This window comes from Nannospalax galili, unplaced genomic scaffold (genome assembly GCF_000622305.1).
Source record: "Nannospalax galili isolate Female #2095 unplaced genomic scaffold, S.galili_v1.0 scaffold856, whole genome shotgun sequence".
Classification (NCBI taxonomy): Eukaryota; Metazoa; Chordata; class Mammalia; order Rodentia; family Spalacidae; genus Nannospalax; species Nannospalax galili.
Window position 1 is genome coordinate 1429755 of NW_008339573.1, and position 22294 is coordinate 1452048.

General features: G+C 41.1%; 1 protein-coding gene across 5 annotated transcripts in view; it reads left to right on the forward strand.

Annotated features, from left to right (window-relative positions):
- Window positions 1-2710: 2710 nt before the first annotated feature.
- Fam13b (family with sequence similarity 13 member B) overlaps window positions 2711-22294 on the forward strand; it is a 75707-nt gene continuing 56123 nt past the window's right edge. For 2 of the 5 annotated variants that reach the window (XM_008834305.3, XM_008834307.3), the window contains exons 1-6: window positions 2711-3019; window positions 9511-9677; window positions 11761-11952; window positions 12359-12571; window positions 16951-17128; window positions 17428-17569. In XM_008834305.3, the coding sequence (XP_008832527.1) occupies window positions 11796-11952; window positions 12359-12571; window positions 16951-17128; window positions 17428-17569 (690 nt within the window). In that variant the 5' untranslated portion in view covers window positions 2711-3019; window positions 9511-9677; window positions 11761-11795. The remainder of the gene's footprint in view (window positions 3020-9510; window positions 9678-11760; window positions 11953-12358; window positions 12572-16950; window positions 17129-17427; window positions 17570-22294) is intronic. The other 3 variants (XM_008834306.3, XM_008834308.3, XM_017798478.2) reach the window with 3 other exon arrangements.

Below are 22294 nucleotides of genomic sequence, written 5' to 3' on the forward strand. Positions count from 1 at the left end.
AAATCTCTTGAACTCTTAAAGAAATATAGTGCTCACTTTAATTTTTAGTTATACTTTCCTTTTGGGTGTTTAAGGCCACACAGTTGGCCCAAATAAACCGATTTATTTTTACTCTTAAGGTCATTTGAGGATCTATTCCTCAGGGGTCACATGAGCTTTGTTCTTTTACCAGTTCTGCCTATATGAGGATAAGTCAAAGGTCCTGCTCAACCATGGTTGGCTTCGCTTGGAAGCATGGAGGAAATCATTCCTCTGTGTTGACCCACCTCTTTATAGACTGGACACTGGTTCAGGTCCATCTGATGGGGTCTCCTCGGCATTCTTAATCAAGAGGACAGGATACCCACCACCATTATAGGACATTTTGAGAGATGCTCATAGTGCCCTGGAAATAGTTGACCTCAGAGGGCTAGGAGCAAAAAGTGTCCTTTGTGTCCCTCTGACCAAATTATTATAGGCCTCAAAGTATGTCTGTTAAACACCCAAGAAGGTTAGTTCCACCAGTCTGCTATTTTTAATTACTGTGTCATATAGATAAATCTTGGGCAAAAGACCAGTTGTTCTCAGATAAACCTTACCTAGACATATATTTCTTGATCTGCTATGTATAATTTGTCAGTAGGGTGGAGGCGTAATATGGTTCCCTCTGGTTTTTAAAACTAGCTAGGCATTGTTTATCTCTCACATTGTCCCAAAAGATTATTTTTAATTACACGTCATGTGTGTCTCATGTTGGTATGTGCATATGAGTATAGGTGCCTCTCTCAGGCAGAAGAGGGTGAAGGATATCCTGGAGCTGGACTTACAGGAGGTTGTGAGCTGCCAAATATGGTGCTGGAAACCAATCTCTAGTCCTCCAGAGAGCAGGAAGTGTGCTTGAGCCATCTCTAAAAGCCTCCCCACCCCAATATATTCTTAATCAGATTCTGTGTTTCCAGACTCTTTGTGGACTCCACCCTTCAGTTATGACAGCATCATCTAGCCATGTGACCCTAGATTACAGATATTTATTTCAGTCTCTGATGAGATTTGGGAGTTACTTTGGTCTGTCTTAACATTTACAAATCATTGCATAGGGTAACTTTTTATTTTTATATATCTTTGTGGGTTTTTGAGATAATGTAGCTCAGGCTGGCCTTAAAACTCCTAATTCTCCAGCCTCCACTTTCCAAGGGCTAGGATTACAGATGTGGGGCACCACTTGCTATTTTTATAAATCTTTTAAATTTATCTTTTATGTGTATGAATATTTTGCCTGCATGTATTTAAGTGCACCTGTACCTGCAATGTCCAAAGAACCAGAAAAAGTGTCAGAAACTGGAGTTATGGACAGTTGTTAGTCTCCATGTGGTGTAGGGAATGGAATCTGGGTCCTTTGCAAGAGCAGCCAGCGCTCTTAACCATTGAGTCATTTCTCCAGTCCCCCCTAATACCCTTAAAAAAATCTTGTCCCAAGGGATCCTTTTAAAATTTGAGTCAGGGTCTCACTATGTAGACCAGCTGGCCTTGAATTCACAGCCATCCACTTGCTTGTCTCAAAGTAGGATTAAAAATGTGCACCACTACACCTGGCTGTTTTTTATTTTTTTTATTTTCCAGGTTACTAACTTCCAGCTCAGGCAGATACATAACAACTGAATTGTGGTGGTTTTATTTTTTGTTGTCTTTTGAGGTCCGATGGCACACTGTAGCCTAGGATGGCTCTGTACTTGCTGTGTGTGTGGTCCATGCTGGTCTCCAACTCAAAGCCATCCTCCTAACTCAGCTTCCTGAGTGCTGGGATCAAGGCGTCATCTCGCCTTTTTTTTTTTTTTTTTGGCCAGCCTGGTCTACATAGTGAGTTCCAGGACAGCCGAGGCTACAGGGAGACCCTGTCTCAAAAAACAAAAAAAACCCAACAACAACAACAACAACAAAAAAACAACCAGAGTTCGTTATGCAGGTGTGGATCTTCCAGCCCTGAAGGCAACCAAAGGCTGAACACTTTTTTTTTCTATATAAGCTCTCAAAGTTCTTAAGAGATGGACTATTCATCTCACAGAGGTCGCCAGGGTGTTGCAGGGTGGGTCTGCGTGGCCACACCAGCAAGGTCATAATCCTAGGCTCAGAATTTCAAAGTTTCTGCCCTTTCACCTCTGCTCTGAAGCTCTGGTTTGGTATAGGACGTTCTCGGTGAGCAAGCAGCCTAACTTCCACATTCCGGAACCCCCTGGCACCACCAAACTATAATCTCTCCCGGGTCTAGGTCAGGTACTTAAAATAGAACAGGGGGTGGGAGTTAGGGAGGGCAAGCGCGAAGTACAGCCCTGGAGTCCCCCATCTGACCCACATCACTGGCTATGGGCAGGTGAGTTAACACTCCGGCCTGACACAGCTTCCTGTGGTTTGTGCAATCCTCACCTAGGAATGGCACCTCGGGCTTCTCCGGCCTTCTGGCACAGCTCCTGAGCAGAGCCTAGGAGCTCCCTCGGCTTTCCGGGTTCTCCCTTTATCTTTCCCATGTCCTCTACTTCCCAACTCCCCCCGGTCGAGCAACCCACCTCCACCCATCCCGGACACCTCCTCCGGTCTGCCCTGTAACTCCGGAGGCCAGAGGTACGCGGGCGGGGCACTCCAGCGCCTAATCGCCGAGGACCGAGAAGCTGCGAGCTCGGCCCGCCCCTCGCACACGTCACTTCCGGCCCCTCCCTCTCGCTCTCCGCTCAGCCATCCTCCCGCTCGCCGTTAGGGAGGCTCTGCGCCTCAGCCGCTGCCTCCTTCCTCGCTCCCGCCCCCTTGTCCGCGTCTCGGCCGCCGCCGCCGCCGCTGCCGCCGCCGCCGCCGCCCGGGATAGCCCGGGGGTCGCTACCGGGCTGGCCCTGCGCCACAGCCATCGCTTCAGCCTCGCGCTAGAGGCCGGCTCGGGAGGAGACTCGCCGGCCGCGGTTCCACTTAGAGCTTCGGCTCTCGCCTTCTTGACGTCGCCAAGGGTTCTGGAGAAGCGGCCGAGGCCGGGGAACGGGGCTTCGCGGTTCCAACGGTGGGTAAACGGGCGGGGACCCGGTACTGCGCATGCGCGGACCGCCGTGGCCCTTCCCCCTTCCCGGCCGCCAGGCAGCCCCGGGTCCCACCCGCGTCCTCGCGGGGCGCTGCGGGTAGACAGGGGCGCAGCCCTGCAGGTGGGCATGGGGCCGGGAACGCTTCCTTTCTGCTGGAGAGAGAAGAATGGGGCCGTGCCCTGGCTGCCGGGCGGGGTGTGTGTGTGTGGCAGCCTTGGCTTTTTACCCGCTGCAGTGCTCGTGAGCGGGTGTGCACCTTCTCAGCCTCCCTAAAGTAGAAGATGCACCACCCCATGTTCCTCTGCTGGCCTCGCCGGCCCGGCACAGGTTCTGCGCTACCTCAGCTCCCACTTCCTTCAAGCTGGGCAGTGAAGTTGATGCGGAAAAAAAAAAATGGTTTATTCCGGGCTCCACTGCCTCTTTTTAAGGTCACGTGAGATGAGCGATTGCCGACTTCCTTAAATTGCCCGGAGAATATAGCCAAAATTGGGCTGCTGGTGCACTGGGGGCCTCATCTAGACTGCCCTCTGCGAAAGAAAGCCAGGCGTAGAGGGGTCGCTGTGTAGGGCGTTAAGTTTCAAATGGGGCACCTGGTTTCCTAGATAAGAAATAGAATCAGTTGGCACACTTGCCTAGTGAGAATTGTTAAACTCTCGTTATCAGTTAAAAACAAACCGACTTAGAAAAACTGTTGCGTAATTTCATGCGGTTCCCTTTTATGCTTTCTAATCAGCTTGGAAGGAGCCAAACTATAAACGGCAACCGGAACCACAGTGTATGCGGCTATTTAACGTTAAATAACTGCAACTTTAACGCGCATGGAGGAGGAGACATTAAAGAACGGTTTTCAATATTGGGCTTTCTGTAGTTGGGTTAGTGTGAAGTGTCTTCTCACCTTACTGTAACCTTGAAATACTGTTGGCCTGGGTTTTCATAGATACTGTGTACTTGGTAAATATTTTTAATGAACTGGTCATTATTTGTATGTCCTTAAGGTGCCTCCTTTTAGTTTTTTCAGTTTTACCAGTTAGGCAACTGTAACACACTTTAAGTCCTTGCAGTATATAGAAGGGCCTATCTCAGGGGCATAATATTGCTCTTTGGAGAAAGTATTGTGGGTTTTTATTTTTTTTAATTATTCATTTTATTCTATTTTTACATTGTGGGTTTTTAAAATTAAAATGTTTTAGAACAGAAAATGATTGAAATAAATACAGTTACTGGCATTTCCCTAGCAATAAAATGACAACTAATTTTTTTTCTTTTTGAGACAATGTCTCTTGTAGCCCTAACTGGCCTTGAACTCATTATCTAGCTGAGGATGAATGACCTTGAATTCCTGATGCTTCTGCCTCCCTCAAGTGGTGAGATTATGCACTATGCTGATTGGTCTTGACAACTACTTTTATTATCATTTATGAATAACTTCAATCCTCTGTTCTGGCTCCCCCGTTCTAAACTGATTTTATTTTATTTTTGGTCTTTTTGAAACAGGGTCTCCCTGTAGCTCCAGCTGGCCTGGAACTCACTAAGTAGATCAGGCTGGCCTTGAACTCACAGAGATCCACCTGCCTCTGCCTCCCAAGTGCTGGGACTACAGGCATGTGCCACCACCCCTGGCTCTAAACTGATTTTAAAATTGGTGACTGCAGTACTATAAATTGCAATACAAATTACTAAAAATCATTTTTTAAATTAAAATTTTTTAGATGTTGGAGATCAAACCTAAAACACATGCTAGGCAAGTTTTATTCTACTGGTCTATAGTCTAACTCCTTAAATTCTTTACCTGTTTCTGTGTATGTGTGTGTGTGTGGGGGGTATGTAGGCATGGAGAAGGTGTCAGGAATCCTCTGTCACATCACTTTTGCCTTATTCCTTTTAATTAATTAATTAATTAATCTTTTGGTCTTTGAGACAGGGTCCCCCTGTAGCCCCAGCTGACCTAAAATTCACTAAGTAGATCAGGCTGGCCTTGAACTCACAGAGATCTGCCTGCCTCTGCCTCCTGAGTGCTGGGATTATAGGCATGAGCCACTACTCCTTGCCTGCCTTATTCCTTTGAAGCAGTCTCTCCCTGAACCTGGAGCGCCTTCTTTTTTTTTTCTTGCTAGGCTGACAGCCAGCAACTCCTAACAATTCTGTCTCTTACCTCCCACAGCACTACAGTTACAGGTTTGTGACAGGCCACACCCAGCTTACTATGTTGGTATCGAGAAACCTGGTCCTCATGGTTATACAGCAAGCTCTCTTAATATTGAGCCATCTCTCTAGCCCTTTGTTTTCTTTTTGAAGAAATTTTTAGTGGAGCCCATTAATTTTTTTCTGTTCTGATGCTGGGCCATTTTCATGTATGTGCCCTCAAGTCTCTCAGGTCTTTTTGCTTGAGCTGCAAGCACTTTATTGACTGAGCTATCTCCTCAGGCTGTGGCTTTGAACTTCTGATCCTCCTCCTTCCACCTCAGTGTTGGGATTATAAGCATGTGCTATCAGTTTATATGGTATTGGGGACTGAACAGGACTTTGTGCATATTAGGCAAGCATTCTACCAACTAAGTCACATCTTAATGTAGGTGAATTTGGACATGCATGCCACAGTGCATGTGTGAAGGTCATAGGAAACTTTGTGGAGTTGGTTCTTTCCTTCTACCTTTATGTAGGTTCTGGGGACTAAACTAGTTGCTAGGCTTGTGTGGCAAGCAGTTTTACCTGCTTGAGCCATTTCACTGGTCTACCATCAACTTTTCTATGTGATGTTTATCCCAGATCCATGCCCATTTTTGAATTGGGTTACTAGTTTCTTTGTTGTTGAATTGTAGGTGTACTTAGTCTTTTTAAAGTTATTTTCTATGAGTTAGACATTTTACTTGAAAACCTAACATTTCTGGCAATGAAGTACTGAAGATTATTTTAATAGAAACAGCATTCTGTTTTACAGATAAACAAAAAAAAAGTGTTTTGAAACATTGCTAGGAGCATAGGAGGGGATTATTGGTGTAGAAAAAGGAAGTATGGAACAGATATATGAACTGGACCACAATTTGTAGTCTCCAAACTTGAAGGAGTAGGGACTTGTCCGAGAGAGAGTAGGCTAATTTGTGAGTAGCTGATTTTAACTAGAAATAGATTTTAACTAGAAAAAGATTTTGGAATGCACCAACTCATTCACATGATATAGTAAGTAAATAGATATGAATCAACCCTTGTGGCTTCATACATTTCAAGGAAATTTTAAGGAAAAGTTTTAGTGAGAACTCTATCTGTTGCTTAGAAAGGGCATCCATCTAAAAGATTGCCAATATATACTAGTCACAAAGTCCATAACTTGGAACCAGTTTCTTTAGCTCTATGAGCTTTTGCTTTTTTCTCCATATCTCATAGAGGATTTGGTTGGGTAGTGAACTGGAAAGTATTGGAAATGATAACATCAATTCAGATACTTGGATCCTGCTCTTGCTTAGTTTTAGAACTGGGCAAACAAAAATGAATTTGTTTTTGTGTATGTTTTTTACTCAAAGTTCACAATCTAGTGGGGAAGAAGGATATAGTCATTGCTTTGTTTTTTATTTTTTTCATTTTGTGGTGTTGAGGATTGAACCCAGGACCTTATGCATATTAGGTCAGTGTTTTTGTTTATGTACCTGCTTCTCTCTCTCTCTCTCTCTCTCTCTCTCTCTCTCTCTCTCCTTCTCCCTCTCCCTCTCCCTCTCTCCCCCTCCCCCTCTCTCTCCCTCTCTCTCTCCCTCTCTCTCTCCCTCTCTCTGAGTGTGCGCGCTACTGTATGTGTGAGTGTTCGTGTAGAGTCCATAGGACAACGTGGGGTGGTATTCCTTAGGAATCATCCACTTTTTTTTTTTTTACGAGATAGTCTTTAATTGGGGCCTGAGGCTTATAGATTAGGCTAGGCTAGCTGGCCTGCCATTGAGTCCTAGGGATCTGCCTGTCTCTGCCTTCCTGGTACTGGGGTTACAAGTACAAGCCACCATGCCTGACTTTATTATTAATATTATTTTGTTTGTTTTTGAGACAAGGTTTCCCTGTAGCCCCAGCTGGCCTGAAACTCATTATGTAGACCCAGATGCCTTGATTTCACAGAGATCCGCCTGCTTCTTACTCTTGAGTGCTGGGGTTAAAAGCATGAATCACTACATCTGGCTTCACACTTGGCTTTTTATGTGAGTGCTGGAGATGGAACTCAGGTCTTTATGTAGCATGGCGAGCACCTAACCACTGAGGTATCGCTCCAGCTTTCCCTTTTTTCAAAGGAGCTTTTTAATGTCTGTGAAATAAAAGTTTTTTTTGAGACAGGGTTTCTCTGTAGTGCCAGCTGGCCTGGCCTGGAACTTGCTATGTAGACCAGGCTGTCCTCAAAATCATAGAGCTCTGCCTGCCTCTGCCTCCCAAGTGCTGGGACTAAAGGTGTGTGCCACCATGCCCAGCTAAGAGAAAAGTTTTCATTTCAGGGAACAAGTAAGTTGTAGAATTCCTCTAATACTCTTTTCTGATAAAAATAAGTATATTGTAGTTTTATATTGAAGAGCAATAAAAAATAAGCTATCTAGGCATGATTTTACATGCCTTTAGTCCCAGCACTTGGGAGATGGAGGCAAGAAATTTTGAATTTGAGGTCAGTCTAGGCTACATAGTATGGCTCTGGGGTTGAGGGTGGGGGGGACTGGAAAGATGGCTCAGCCGTTTAGAGTGTTTGCTGCTTTTGAAGAGGACTGAGTTTAGTTCCCATATTGGGCGGCTCCTGCAACTCTAGCTCCAGGGGATCCTATGCCTTTTTCTGGCTTTCTTGGTGAACCCTCCCCCCCACATGTGCATGTATACACAAAGAAACGCATATACACATAAATAAAAATAAAATTTAAAAAGATAAGGTTATCTTCTTAAAGCTTAGTCTGGTAGGTTTTGATTGTGATGTACACTGAAGTTGGAGGTCAGAATTCTAGATGACTTGTCTCAAAAGTGAGGTGCTGCCATTTGGAATGGGCAAGATAGCTTATGTATTATGTGCATATAGTATTACAGTTGATATTTCTATTTTTAAACAAAAATAATTTACACTTAAGCAGTTAATACTTTTTTTCAGACACTTTTGGAGATTGTTTACTTAGCAGTACTGGGAATTCTGGGAATTGAACCCAGAGTCTCTTGCATGCTAGATAAGCACTTTTTTTTTTTTTTTTTTTTTTTAAAAAAAAAAAAAAAAAAAAAAAAAAAAAAAAAAAACTTTTTGGCAAGAAATTCCTTCAATCTACATCCTTGGGGACAGGCTGTGACAGCCTAAGGGCTCTGTGTGTCTCTTTGAGACGGGGTCTCTCTCTAGCTCCAACTGGCCTGGAACTTGTTATGTAGACCAAGCTGGCCTTGATCTCACAGAGATCTGCCTGCCTCTGCCTCCCAAGTGCTGGGAATAAGGATATCTGCCACCATGCCCAGCTACTTTCTCTTTGAGACAAGGTCTCAGTATGTAGCCTTGGCTGACCTTGGATTCAGAGAGATTCGTCTTCCTCTGCTTCCTGAGTGCTGGGATTAAAGGCATGTGTCATTACATACAACTTTATTCATCTTTATTTCTCTGTGTGAGTGTATGCACATGCCACACAGCACATGTGGGGAGGTCAGAGGACAACTTTTATGAGTTGTTTCTCTTGTCATGTGAATCCTAGGGATGGAACTCAGGTCCTCAAACTTGCTGGCAAGCACCTTTACCCACTGAACAGTTTCTCCAGCTCCTTAAGTTTCAAGTATTACTCTCCTGTGCATTTATTATGTATAGTGTATGTTAGTATATTATTTACTACTCTCAGAAATGCTTAGACACATGGGGATATATGTTCATAATTTTTTCCCTGACCAAATATTTGGAATGCTGAGCTTTAGGCAATGGAAAACAAATGAGAAATTTTGTGTATAAGAATGATTGGATTTTTTTTTGGTCTTTTTGAGACAGGGTCTCCCTGTAGTCCCAGCTGTCCTGAAACTCACTATGTAGACCAGGCTGGCCTTGAACTCACAGAGATCCGCCTGCCTCTGCCTCCTGAGTGCTGGGATTAAAGGTGTGTGCCACCATGCCTGGCATATTATTTTTATTTATACAAGGAGACCCAGGTATAGGAACATAGGAAATGGAACATAGAAAATATAGGAAAATGGTTTGGGGTAAGAACACTTGATAAGAAAGCAAGAGGACCTAAGTTAAAATCCCCAGCACCTACCTAGGCGTGGTCAATAGTTCCTATAACCTCAGCATTGGGGGTTGGAGACAGCTGGATCCTGGGAGCTCGCGGGTTCGTCACCATAGCTGAAGCAGTGAGGTTGGAGTGCATTGAGAGACCCTGTCTAAGAAAATAAGGTGGAGGATGAGAGAGAAAGACACTGATGGCCTCTGTATGCACATACGTGCTCACACTATACACACACAAAAAAGCTGTGAGAAATTGAAACAGTTTTTTTCTTCTTCTAGATTAACTGCTGAAGTACTGATCGAGTTCTGCGTTTCTTCAATGAGGAACTACAGGCTGATCTTCTGCCATAATCTTAAACAACCATAAATGACAAAAGAATGCTTGCTCATTGAGGGTAGCTGGTACAGAAGCCATTTTTTAAACTTAGGTGTTTAAGTACTCAAAGGTAAGCTTCCAAAAAGATAACTGTACATACTGTGTACATCTACAGAGATTTTTCTTGTTTACCCTTTATAGTTGTCATTTGGTTTTCATTCTTTCTGGTTTTTATATCAGTTATTCTTGTAGCTACTATTTGAATAGCTTAGAGATTTTGTATTAGCTGACACGCAAGTGTATCAAAGAATAGATGTTGCTTACCCAAGACTATGTAAATTTATGGCTTTTTTTTGTTGTTCCTAAATTAATTTCTACTGTTCTATAAATTGGCTAGGTTGTCTGCTAGTCATGTTGTGATACTCACTTTTTTGTGTTTTGTTTTATTTTTGTTTTGGTTACTTTTGAGACAGGGTCTTCCGACAGCTGACTTAGAGCTAACTATGTAGAATAGGCTAGCCTCTATTTTACAGAGACTCACCTGCCTCTATTGGGATTAAAGGCATGGGCCAACACACCTGGCTTTGTGACATTCTTTTATTTATTTTTTTTTATTTTTATTTTATGTGTATGAGTGTATTGTCTACATGTATGTAAATATGCCTGTAGAGGTCAGAAGAGGGCATTGGATCCCCTGGAACTGAAGTTATGGATGGTTTTTAGCCATCATGTGGGTGCTGGGAATCAAACCTTGGTCCTCTGCAAGAGCAGCCAGTACTCTTAACTACTGAGCCATCAGGAGAATGCTGAGCCTGTTGTGACATTCTTAAATCTAGTAGCTAAACTGTATACAGTTGGGCCTTATTTTTTAGAGCTTAATCTTAGTAGATTTACCTTTGATCTGGATGTTAATTTTGTTCATTATCAATATTTGGAAAAGTTTTTCTTTTGTTTAAAGATACCCTCTTTTGTTTTAGAGAATGTTAATTGGGATGATTCTTTGGGTAGGGACTACGTGTTCTCTAATGCTTCAGATACTGAGGACAGTTATCTGAGGCATTGTTTCCTTTTTCTGATCTTGATTTATTTTTATGTGTGTGAGTGTATTACCTGAATGTATGTAAATACCTGTATCATGCAGTGCCCATAGAGAATAATAGAGGAGGGCATCAGATCCCCTGGAACTGGAGTTATGGACAGTTGTTAGCCACCCTGTGGATGCTGGGATTGGACCAGGGTCTTCTGCAAGAACCATCAGTGTTCTTAACCACTGACCCATCCCTTCAACCCCCTTTTTCTGATCTTAATCTTACAAAGTTAAGACAGCTATTTCTTCTGAACTAATCTGCATTTTTTTTCCTCATTAAAAGTTGAGGTTTAATGCCAGGCATGGTGGCACATGCCTTTAATTCCAGCACTCCGGAGGCAGAAGCAGGTGGATCTCTGAGTTCAAGGCCAGCCTGGTCTAGATACCAAGTTCCAGGCCAGCTGGGACTATAGGAAGACCCTGTCTCAAAAAGATGCCCCCCCCCCCAAAAAAAAAGTTGAGGTTTAGAATTGAAAAATTTTCCTTTTAAGAAAAAAAAAAGTGTTAGAAGTTTTTATTGAAAAAAGAGCTGATAATCTTGTTCTTATCAGGCATTGTTTATCAAAAGTTATTGTTAGCTGGGCATGGTGATCTATGGCTGTAATCCCAGTATTTAGGAAGCTGAGGCATGAAGATTTCGAGTTTTAAGATCAATCTGAGTTATATGAGACCAGGTCTCAAAAAAAAGTGGTTATTGTTACTATTTCCTGTTTGGGTATTTGTGAATTGAGAGGTTAAATAAGCTTCATATTGCAGAGTCCAGAGATGGATTTTGGCTTTTTACTAGACACTAGGCATCATTTTTGGAGTAATAGTCTTTTTGGGGCCAAATTTGTTCCTTAAATTGCCTTTGAGATAGTAATGTCACTTTCCAACTTTCAGTTGCTCTGTTTTGGCATTATTGAATATGCAGGCACTATAGGGCATTCAGAACTAATTTTATAGTAGAGAAAATGCTTAGATAATTACGTTGTGCTTTATTTGTAGACTACATCATGGGCCTGATAATCATTTAAATAGATGAGAACACATGCAGGTGTAAAGCAGTTTTTCTTTGATGTATTTGCTCATATTGCCACCTGTTAATCATTATAGTCTCTTTTTCTTTTTGTTTTTTATTTGGCAGAAAAGACAGCTTTGATTTCTGGCTGCAAAAAAGATATGAGGAAGAGCTCCTCCCCTTCCTTGAGTAACTGCAACTCCGTTCTTGCTAACAAAATATTTGGAATTCCACTTGATGAGCTGCAGCAGGGAGGACATCCAGACAATGAGGTTCCATTCATAGTCCGCCACGTTGTGGACTATATTGAGGAACATGGTATACATTTTCTTACTTTGAGGGCTAGCTTTTGTTTTAATAAACAAAACTTACCCCTTTTTGATCTTGGATTAATTTTTTTTTAAGTGTGGATAGAGCAAACAAAGAACAATGTAAACCGTTTTTAAGGTTTTAGTGTATTTTTGCTTAATTCATATACCTAGAAATGACCGTTGCCCAACCTAGAACATTTTTAGTGGGGGTAATAGGAATTTTTTTTAATGGGTATAAAGGGTGGGACAAAAATAGAGTGCTGTGTTGCTAGATAATTAGTTAGATGGTTTTTAGCCAGATCTGGGGAACCAAGAAAGACTTTCCAAAAGTATGAGAATTTTAAGTTGAAAATGAATTCTGTGTAGTCCAGTAGTTGAAGGTCTAGCTTACCTTTTGCCTTGAACTAACGTAGGAGGTCTGGAGCAACAAGGACTGTTTCAAGTCAATGGAAATGCTGAGACAGTGGATTGGCTTCGGCAGAGATACGACAGCGGAGAAGAGGTGGATTTGGTTAAGGAAGCAGATGTTCCCTCAGCTATTAGTCTTCTTAGGTTTTTCCTTCAGGAACTTCCTGAACCTGTTATACCTGGCAGCTTGCATATTCACTTAATGCAGCTTTCTCAAGGTAACATCATTTTTTTCTTATCAGTCATTTATTATTAATTTCAGAGCCCTTTTAGAATCTTAATGTGTGATCAGTAAGTATAGTATTCAGAAATTATTTTCTTTTTTTTTTTTTACATTTTATTTATTTTTATTTTATGTGTAACAAGTGTATTGCCTGCATGTACATGAGTGCATCTGTGTTGTGCAATGCCGTGGAGGTCAGAAGAGGGCTTCAGATTCCCCTGGAACTGGAGTTAAGGACAGTTTGTAGCGGCCATGTTGGTGCTGGGAGTCAAACCCAGGTCCTCTGCAAGAGCAGTTGGTGCTCTTAACCGCTAACCCATCTCTCCAGCACCCAGAAATTATTATTTACTCATTTTCTCCTTCGGGTTGTATGGTATAGTTAAGGGAATGGCAACTTCTTGGATCCTTATAGTATTATTTTTAAATTTAGGTATTTATTTGTGTGTGTGTGTGAGTATATGACATGTGTATGTGTTTATGAGCATGTATGCGTGTGTGCCACACCATGTGTGTGGATGTCAGAGGACACAACCTTTGGTGTTGGTCCTCACCTCTAACTTTTACATGGGTTCTGGGAATCTGAACACTCAGCTCATCAGGCTTATGGCAAGCATTTTTACTGCCAAGCCATCTTAAAAACAATTTGTGTTTGAACATTTATTTTGTGGTGTGTGAGAATGTGTTTGGGTGCACATGCCACAGTATGCATATGGAGGTCAGGTGACAGCTTGCAGGAGGAGTTGGTTCTGTCCTTCCACCATGTGGGTTCTAGGGATTGAACTCAGGTTGTCAGGCTTTGTAGCAAGTACTTTCACCTGCTGCTGAGCTAGCTTATGGACCCAAGATAAAGTTTCAACATTTAATTAATTTTGTTTTATGTATAGGAGTGTTTTGCTTGCATGTATGAAAGTGTACTACATGTGTCCCTCTGCCTATGGAGGCCAGAAAAGGGTATTTGATCTCTGGGACCTGGAGTTACATAAGGTGTGAGCCACAGTTAGATGCTGGGAACCAAACCCCAGACCTCTGTAAGAGCAATAAGTGCTCTTAATTGCTGGGCTCTCGGTCTTTAGGCCCCCCACCCCCATCCCCCAGCTAAAGTTTTAAAGGGGATGTAGAAGAGAAACAGGTATTAGTGAATATATAGTAAAGATAAGATAAATACATGGATATGATACATGGTAAGTGCTACAAAATTGGAAACACTAAGAATAATTTGTCAGGGTCTGGAGAGATGGCTCAGTGGTTAAGAACACTGGTTGTTCTTGTGGAAGACCTGGGTTTGAATCCCAGCACCCACATGGCAGCTAACAACTGTCTGTAACTCCAGTTCCAAGGGATCCAACAGCCTCTTCTGTCCTCCACAGGCATTGGCTAACACGGGTGCACTTATATACAAGCAGGCAATATATGCGTACAGATAAAATAAAAATAAATATATCAAAAAAATTAAAAAAAGATTTATTTTGGCTAGGCATGGTAGTGCAGCCTTTAATCCCAGGACTAGGGAGGCTTCAAACTCAGAGAGCTCTGCCTACTTCTGCCTCCTAAGTGCTGGTATTAAAGGCATGCACCACCACACCCAGCATAAATGGTTTTCTTAATAGGTTCTTACAATTAATTTTCCATCAGTTTACAGGTATGATGATTTAAAAAAGTAATAATTCAGAGCTGTTCCATTCAGTTATGGGTGCCAGGTACTGAACCATTTGAATGAACATTTGCTAATATTACAAAGTATAGAAAAAGTTATTTGGTTGCATTTAAAATCTTTTTAAAAAAAAAGATGTAAGTGCACCCATGTTGTGCAGTGCCCACAGAAATCAGAAGAGGGAGTCAACTTCCTTGGAACTGGGGTTATGGACGGTTGTTAGCTGCCATATGGGTGCTGGGAACCGAATCGAATTTTCTGCAAGAACAGGGAGGGCTTTTAACTACTGAGCCATCTCTTAGCCCCTGCATTTAAAAATCTTAAAACTCCTGATATACACACACGTGTGTGTGTGTGTGTGTGTGTATGTATGTATGTATGTGTTGTGTGGATGTGTTTGGGTGCATATGCATATGTGTATGCATGTATATGGAGGCCAGAGATTGGTCAATATTGGGTGTCTTCATCCGTCACTCTGAATTTAATTTTTTTTTTTTTGATCTTTCTGAGACAGGGTCTCCCTGTAGCCCCAGCTGTCCTGGAACTCACTATGTAGACCAGGCTGCCTCTGCCTCCCGAGTGCTGGGATTAAAGGCTTGCGGCACCACTCCCGGCTTAAGTTTTTTAATTTTATTTTATATTCGTGTTTTGTTGCATGTATATAAGTGTACCACATGTTTGCAGTGCCCATAGAGGCTAGGAAAGGGTGTCAGATTCCTTGGAGCTATGAATCTATGAATGGTTGTTTGCCATCATGTGGATGTTGGGAACCAAACCCAGGACCTCTTGCAAGAGCAGCCAATGCTCTTAACCACTGAAGTCATCTATCCATCCCCTCTCCTTATTTTTTGAGATAGAATCTCTCACTGAACCTAGAACTCAGTAAGCCCAGGGATTCCCCCTCCTCAACCCCGGTCTCTGCCTCCCTGTTGCTGGAATTACAGGAATGTGTCACTGTGCTTGACTTTTTACTTGGGTGTTATGGGTGTTGGGTATTTGAACTCAGGTACTACTACTTGTACAGCAAGAGTTACTAAGCTATCTCCCCAGCCCAATACACTTTTTAGGCTTCTGTTGCCTTGCAGAGATTGCCAGTATCACTACCATAAATAACCTTTTACCGAAAGATTTTTTTTCTTTTTAAAGATTTTATTTTTTATTTTATTTGTATGAGTATATTGCCTGTATGTGTATGTAAGTGTACCACCAATGCCTTTGGAGGCCAGAAGAGGGCATTGGCTCTCCTGAAACCATGTGGGTGCTGGGAATTGAACCAGGGTCCTCTACAAGAACAGCCAGTGCTCTTAACTTGCTGAGTCATTTTTCAAGCCCCCCAAAGCTTTTTTCTGTAAGTTAATTTTAAGAACCTGCAGAAAGGCTGGGCATGGTGGTGCATGCCTTCTGTAAGTTAATTTTAAGAACCTGCAGAAAGGCTGGGCATGGTGGTGCATGCCTTTAATCCCAACACTTGGGAGGCAGAGGCACATGGGTCTCTGTGAGTTCAAGGCCAGCCTGCTCTATGTATTGAGTTCTAGGCCAGCTGGGAATATAGGGAGGAGACCCTGTCTTAAAAAGACCAGAAAAGAACCTGCAGAAAAATGAAAGTAATAAATTGCTTCATTCTGAAGTACCTCTGAGAAATTCTCCTAAATTAGACCATCATCAATTAATGGGGTTCATAGAGGCCTTGTTTCTGTTGGTGAAAGCCTCATTGACATAACAAACACAAGGCCTTGCTTCTGTGATAGAATTTACCTGGGTAAAAAGAAACCATAGTCAAGGGGCTGGAGAGATGGCTCAGCGGTTAAGAACACTGGTTGTTCTTGCAGAAAACTCGGGTTCAAATCCCATCACCCACATGGCAGCTAACAACTGTCCATAACTCCAGGGATCCAACAGCCTCTTCTGACCTCCGCAGGCATTGCATGACATGGGCACACTTACCTACATGTAGGCAATACACACATACACATAAAATAAAAATCAAAAAAAGTCAAGCACAAATAAACTATGCTGAATGTGGTGGTTCATGCCTGTAATCCTAGCACTGAGTCAGGAGGATTACTCAGGTGTTGGAGTCCAGCTGGGGCCACAGAGTAAGACCATGTTTCAAAAACAAAACAAGCAAATGAAGGAACCAATGACAATTTAAAGAAGAAAACCAAATGAGAAACAGACTTTTTAATTTAGTTCTGTCAATGTTACTTATGTTAATTGTTCTTTTCAGAATGTCAAGGGAGATCAAAATTCCCCTTTCATTCCTCATCCTGTTTGTTGATGTAGAAAGTTGTCAGTGATATTATATGCTTATTGAATTGCGTCTCTACTGTTGGCTCATTAGTAGTTTGTGTTAACTGGTAGGTCAGTTATATTTTGACTTCTTGTAGTTGGCACTAGTTTGGAAACACAGGTACAGTTGTGCAAGAGGTAGTAAGATGAGAAAAAAGAAAATTAGAGAATTGGGGCCCATGAGTAATAGATGAGGAAAACATCTCCAAACAGTTGAGAAACTGAAGTTCCTTTTTTCTAGCCTCCCCCTTTCAAACTCTTCCACTTCATAAGTGAAATGCAAAGCCCTAAGGCAGTTGGCCTCTCCAGAGGAAGTGAAGAGGTTTTGAATTGTTACAGTAAAAAAATGATGTTGGTGGAGTAATGGGAACCTGGCAAAATATCTGAGCTTTACTTTTTACTTCATGAAGAAAACCTGTCATTATGTTTTATAGATTATAATAATGAAGATGAATTTGGAAGAAAGTTGAGGTTCCTCTTGCAACAGCTTCCACCTGTTAATTACAGTTTATTAAAGTTTCTGTGTAGGTTTTTAGCTAATGTAGCATCACATCATGAAGAAATTTGGTCTGCAAATTCTTTGGCTGCTGTCTTTGGTCCAGATGTCTTCCAGTAAGTGGTTTCACAGTTTTTAATTTTTTTGAAAAATTGGGTTTGTGAAATAGACTCATCATATTGTCTCCCAGGGATTGTAGGATGCTTGATGATGAACCATTATTTTTTATAGTATATCCGATTAATTCTCACAGCATTGCTGTGAAGAGGGTACAAATTAGGTAAGTTTTACAGATGGGAAAACTGAGGCACAGAATGATGACATAAATTGCTCTGTTTTATAAAGTAGCTCATTGGTTCTTTTGTAATTTTACTTCTAATTAAGAACTCAACTCATTTTAAGCTTTTATTCTTAGCATTTACACAGATGTAGAAGATATGAAAGAGCAAGAAATTGTGAGCAGAATAATGGCAGGACTTTTGGAAAATTACTATGAGTTTTTTGAGAATGAAGAGGAAGATTTTTCATCAAATGATCTGAGTTCAATTACTGAACAGGTGAGTGTACCTTAACATTCTACTATTAGGAGAAGTTTTGTTTCTAAGAATAAACTCTTGCTGGGTGTGGTGCCAAATATCTTTAATCCCAGCATTCAGGAGGCAGAGGCATGTGGATTTTTATGAGAATGAAGCCAGCCTAGTCTACAAATCGAATTCAGGCCAGCTGGAACAATAGGGAAACCTGTCTCAGTTAAGGAAAAAAAAAATAAAGAATATATGCTTGACACAAAGTTATATAGAATTTGCCTGCTAAACTGTAGGTAATTCTCTATTATTATATGTAATCAGTAGGTTATGTATCCACATATCATAGGGTTGGAGTCTATCTGCATTACCTCTACTTTCTGATCTCAATTTGGTACTAAGTAAAAGGCATTTATTTATTTTCAGTGCTGGCAATTACTCTGGGGCTTTGAGTATGCTAATCAAGCATTCTATTACTGAGCTAAACTCCAAGCTAGGAAAAGGTAGAGAATTTTTGTATGTACTTCTCTTAGGTATTTATTTTGTGTACCCCAGGCTAGCCTTGAACTCCTGCTTTAGTCTCTTGAGCATTGGGATTCCAGATATGCCAACATACTTGGCTAGCAGATAATTTAAATTTTGTGACTATAGCAAATTATTCAAATTCATTATTGATTGATTTTTGGGTTGACTTATTTTTGGTTGTTTGAGACAGGGTCTTAACTATAGGGTTTAACTGCCACTTTATTGTTTGAGACAGGGTCTTAACAGGGTCTTAATTGCCACTTGATTGTTTATTTACTTTAATTAGTGAATTAATTTTTGGGGGGACAGGGTCTCCCTGTAGCCCCAGCTCACCTGGAACTCACTATATAGACCAGGCTGGCCTTGAGATGCCTGCCTCTGCCTACTGAGTGTTAAGATTAAAGGCATGCGCCACCACACCTGGCTGCTACTTTATTTTTCATGGCTAATAATATGCTTGTTAAAGAAATAGTAAGAGGGCTGGAGAGATGGCTTAGTGGTTAAGAACACTGGCTGTTCTTGTAGACGAGCCGGGTTTGAATCCCAGCACCCACATGGCAGCTAACAACTGTCCATAACTCCGGGTCCAGGGGATCCGACAGCCTCTTCTGTCCTCTGTGGGCATTGCACAACATGGGTGTACTTATCTACATGCAGGCAATACACGCGTACACACATAAAATAAAAATAATAAAATATTTTAAAAAGAGAAATAGTAAAAAGGGCTGGAGAGATGGCTCAGCAGTTAAGAATGTTGACTGTTCTTGGAGAAGACCAGGGTTTGAATTCTAGCACCCACATGGCAGTTAACAACTGTCTGTAACTCCAGTTCCAGGGGATCCGGCACCCTCTTCAGTCTTCCTTGGGCATTGCATGACATGGATGCACTTACCATAACACTCATACACATAAAATAAAAATAAATTAAAAAAAAATTTAAGAATAGTAAAAAACACTGGGGAGGCAGAGGCAGAAGGATCTCTGTGAGTTCAAGGCCAGCCTAGTCTACATAGTGAGTTCCAAGTCAGCTGCGGCTACAGGGAGACCTTGTCTTGAAAAGACAAAAAAAAAAATAAAAAATAGTAAAATGTGTTGTTCTAATACCCCCTTTTCCCTGTTCTCCCTCTCATTGATTTCTTTAGTGTTTTTCTAGAGTTTTTAAGTTGAAATAGAAGTAAATTTTTTTTAGACTCCCTCCTTCCCTCCCTCCCTTCTTCCTTTTCTTCCACAGAGTCTGAAATATGTGGCCCTGGCTAGCCTGGAACTCACTAGTGCCAGGATTATGTAGACCAGGCTGGCCTCAAATTCAAAGATCCATCTGCCTCTGCCTCTTTGAGGCTGAGGCTCATTATATAGCCTAAATTGGTCTTGAACTCTTAATTCTCTTACTTCAGCCTCCCAGTGCTGGAATTATAGACATGCACCAACACACCTGTTTTTTTTTTTCAGTTTTTAAACAGGAAATTAGCATACATAGACAATGATCTGTACCTTGTTTTAAATCAGTTGATAATATATATATTTTAGAGCTTTTTCTTGTTAGGATATAGAGATCATGTTCTTTCATGTTATATCTGTAGTTTCTATTATATGGATAGAACCTTAACAATGTATATGATTTATAGCACCATCTCTACTTGAAAAAGTGATAATATTTTTCTACTTCAGAGCAGTACTAGTCTGTGTATTTCTGGTGTAATAAGTAGCTCTACCTATCATTGTTATTTATACTATACAGGTTTTGATAATAAGTTATTTGGCCATACTGTTTATTAATGGACATTTTGTAAACATGTATGGGTTTTTGTTTGTTTTTGAAATAGGGTCCTCACGTATCCTAGACTGGTTTCAAACTTGCTGTGTGGTCAAGAATGACTTTGAAGTCATGAGTTGGGATTATAGGTGTGCACCACCATGTCCAGTTTTATGTGGTGCTGTATGAAACTCAAGGCTTCATGCATGCTAGGCAGTGACTCCAACTGAGCTACATCTCTAACCCTAGTTATTCACTTTTTTTGATGTATTTATTTTTATTTTATGTGTATGAGTATTACACCCGCATGTATTTAAGTGCACTGTGTCATGCACTACCCACAGAGGCCAGAAGAGGGCGTCAGATATTCTGGAACTGGCACTATGGATGATTGTTAGCTGCCATGTAGGTGCTGGGATTTGAACCAGGGTCATCTTAACCACTGAGCCATCTCTAGCTCCTAGTTACACACCTTTTAATGTTTGGGGTTTGTGCCTTAAGTTCTTTTTAGTTTTTTGAGGCAGGGTCTCATGTCGCTCAAACTGGTCTTCAGTTTGCTCTGTATCTGAGATTGGCCTTGAACCCCTGACATCCTATGTCAACCTCCTGAGTGCTAGGATTACTGGTATACACCACCATACCTGGCTCTAGATGATTCTTGGTGCTGGGATTTTAGGAATGTACCACCATGTCTGGGTGATGCTTCGTTTGTTTGTGGGTTTTTTGGCCTTTTTGAGATAGGGTCTGCCTGTAGCCCCAGCTGGCCTGGAACTCGCTATGTAGACCAGGCTGGCCTTGAACTCACAGAGATCCACGTGCCTCTGCCTCCCAAGTAAGTGCTAGGACTAAAGGCATGTGCCATCATGCCTGGCTCTTGGTTGATACTTCTTAAACGTGAATGTTTTTTGATATTTTAAATCTATTAAATTCTATGTCATTTTTTCTCCTTTCAGTTATGTTTTAGTCTAATAGCTCGAGTTTCTTTAGTAAAATAAATGACTATTCAAAATAAAATAGCATTATGTATGTTTGTGTCATTGATTTTCTACATTTCTAAGATGTTTGATTTGCAAGAATGATGACAACTTGATTTAATGTTTATAGACTCCTAAAATTTGTAGATTATGCCTTTGTTATTTTTTATATTGTGATAGAGTTTTCTGGTATATTATCCTATAATTTCCTTTTGTATGTAAAACTGTATTTTTGTCTGATGTGTATTACATCAGTATTTTTGTATTATTTTAAACACTAGAAAATATTTAAATATGTCTTGCTTTGCATTAGATAGAATGATACTTAAGCAAGACTTAAGAAGGAATGTTGAATTCTGTAGATTTTCCCATAGATACAAAAAAAGGATGTTAGAAGGTTAAGCGGAATATGGTCAGGAAATGAGGTAGAGGGGGGAGGTTGAGGCATTTAATTATTAGTTGCTAATTGCTAGGATCTTACTGGGATCTTACCATTTAAAAAATTTTTTTTTTTTTTCTGTCTTTTTTGAGACAGGGTCTCCTTGTAGCCCCAGCTGTCCTAGAACTCACTATGTAGACCAGGCTGGCCTCGAACTCACAAAGATTGGCCTTCCTCCACCTCCCAAGTGCTGGGATTAAAAGTGTGCACCACCATGCCCGGCAAAAATTATTTTTTTTGAGACAGGGTCTCCTTATAGCAGTAGAAGGCACTATTATGTAGACCAGGCTGGCCTTGATCTCACAGAGATCTGCTTGCCTCTGCCTCCTGAGTGCTGGGATTTAAGAAAGATATGCACCATCATGCCCAACTAAAATAAACTTTTGAGTAAAGTGGGTTACAGGTAACAAAAGTACAGACTTCTGAAGCTTGTTTTTCTTAAATCAGGTTTGATAACCTTCAATTTCATTTTTAAGGCAGAGTTGATGAGGTATTTGAGTGAAAGTAAAACATCCTCCAACTCAACAGAGTTTGTGTTTAAGTTTCTCTACCGTAAGTGCTGTCCATTGTCTCATCCACATATTCAGAGATATAGGCAAGTATGGCCTATCAGGCAGTGCTTTGCTTTTTCTCTTAATTTTGGTAATTGAAAGAAGCAAAGTTTATACAGCACTGTCATTTATACAGGTTTTGATAAGTTATATAGCCATACTGTTTATTAATAGACATTTTGTAAACATGTATGGGTTTTTGTTTGTTTGTTTTTGACATAGGGTCCTCATGTAGCCCACACTGGCTTCAAACTTGCTGTGTAGTCAAGAATGACCTTGAAGTCATGCTCTTGAGATTTTAGGTGTGCACCACCATGTCCAGTTTTGGAGTTTCATCTCATTAACTCAAGTATTTAGGTGTTAAACCCTTCTGGAGGTAGTAGGTAGTTTTAATAATTGTATGGGTTGAAACAATGAACAGGCAATGTTTAAGAAATGTCTTGACGAAATCAGGTAGACTTTGTATGGGATCTTTAACTGATTGAAAATCCAGTAGGGTGGTTTGAAGATGGAGGT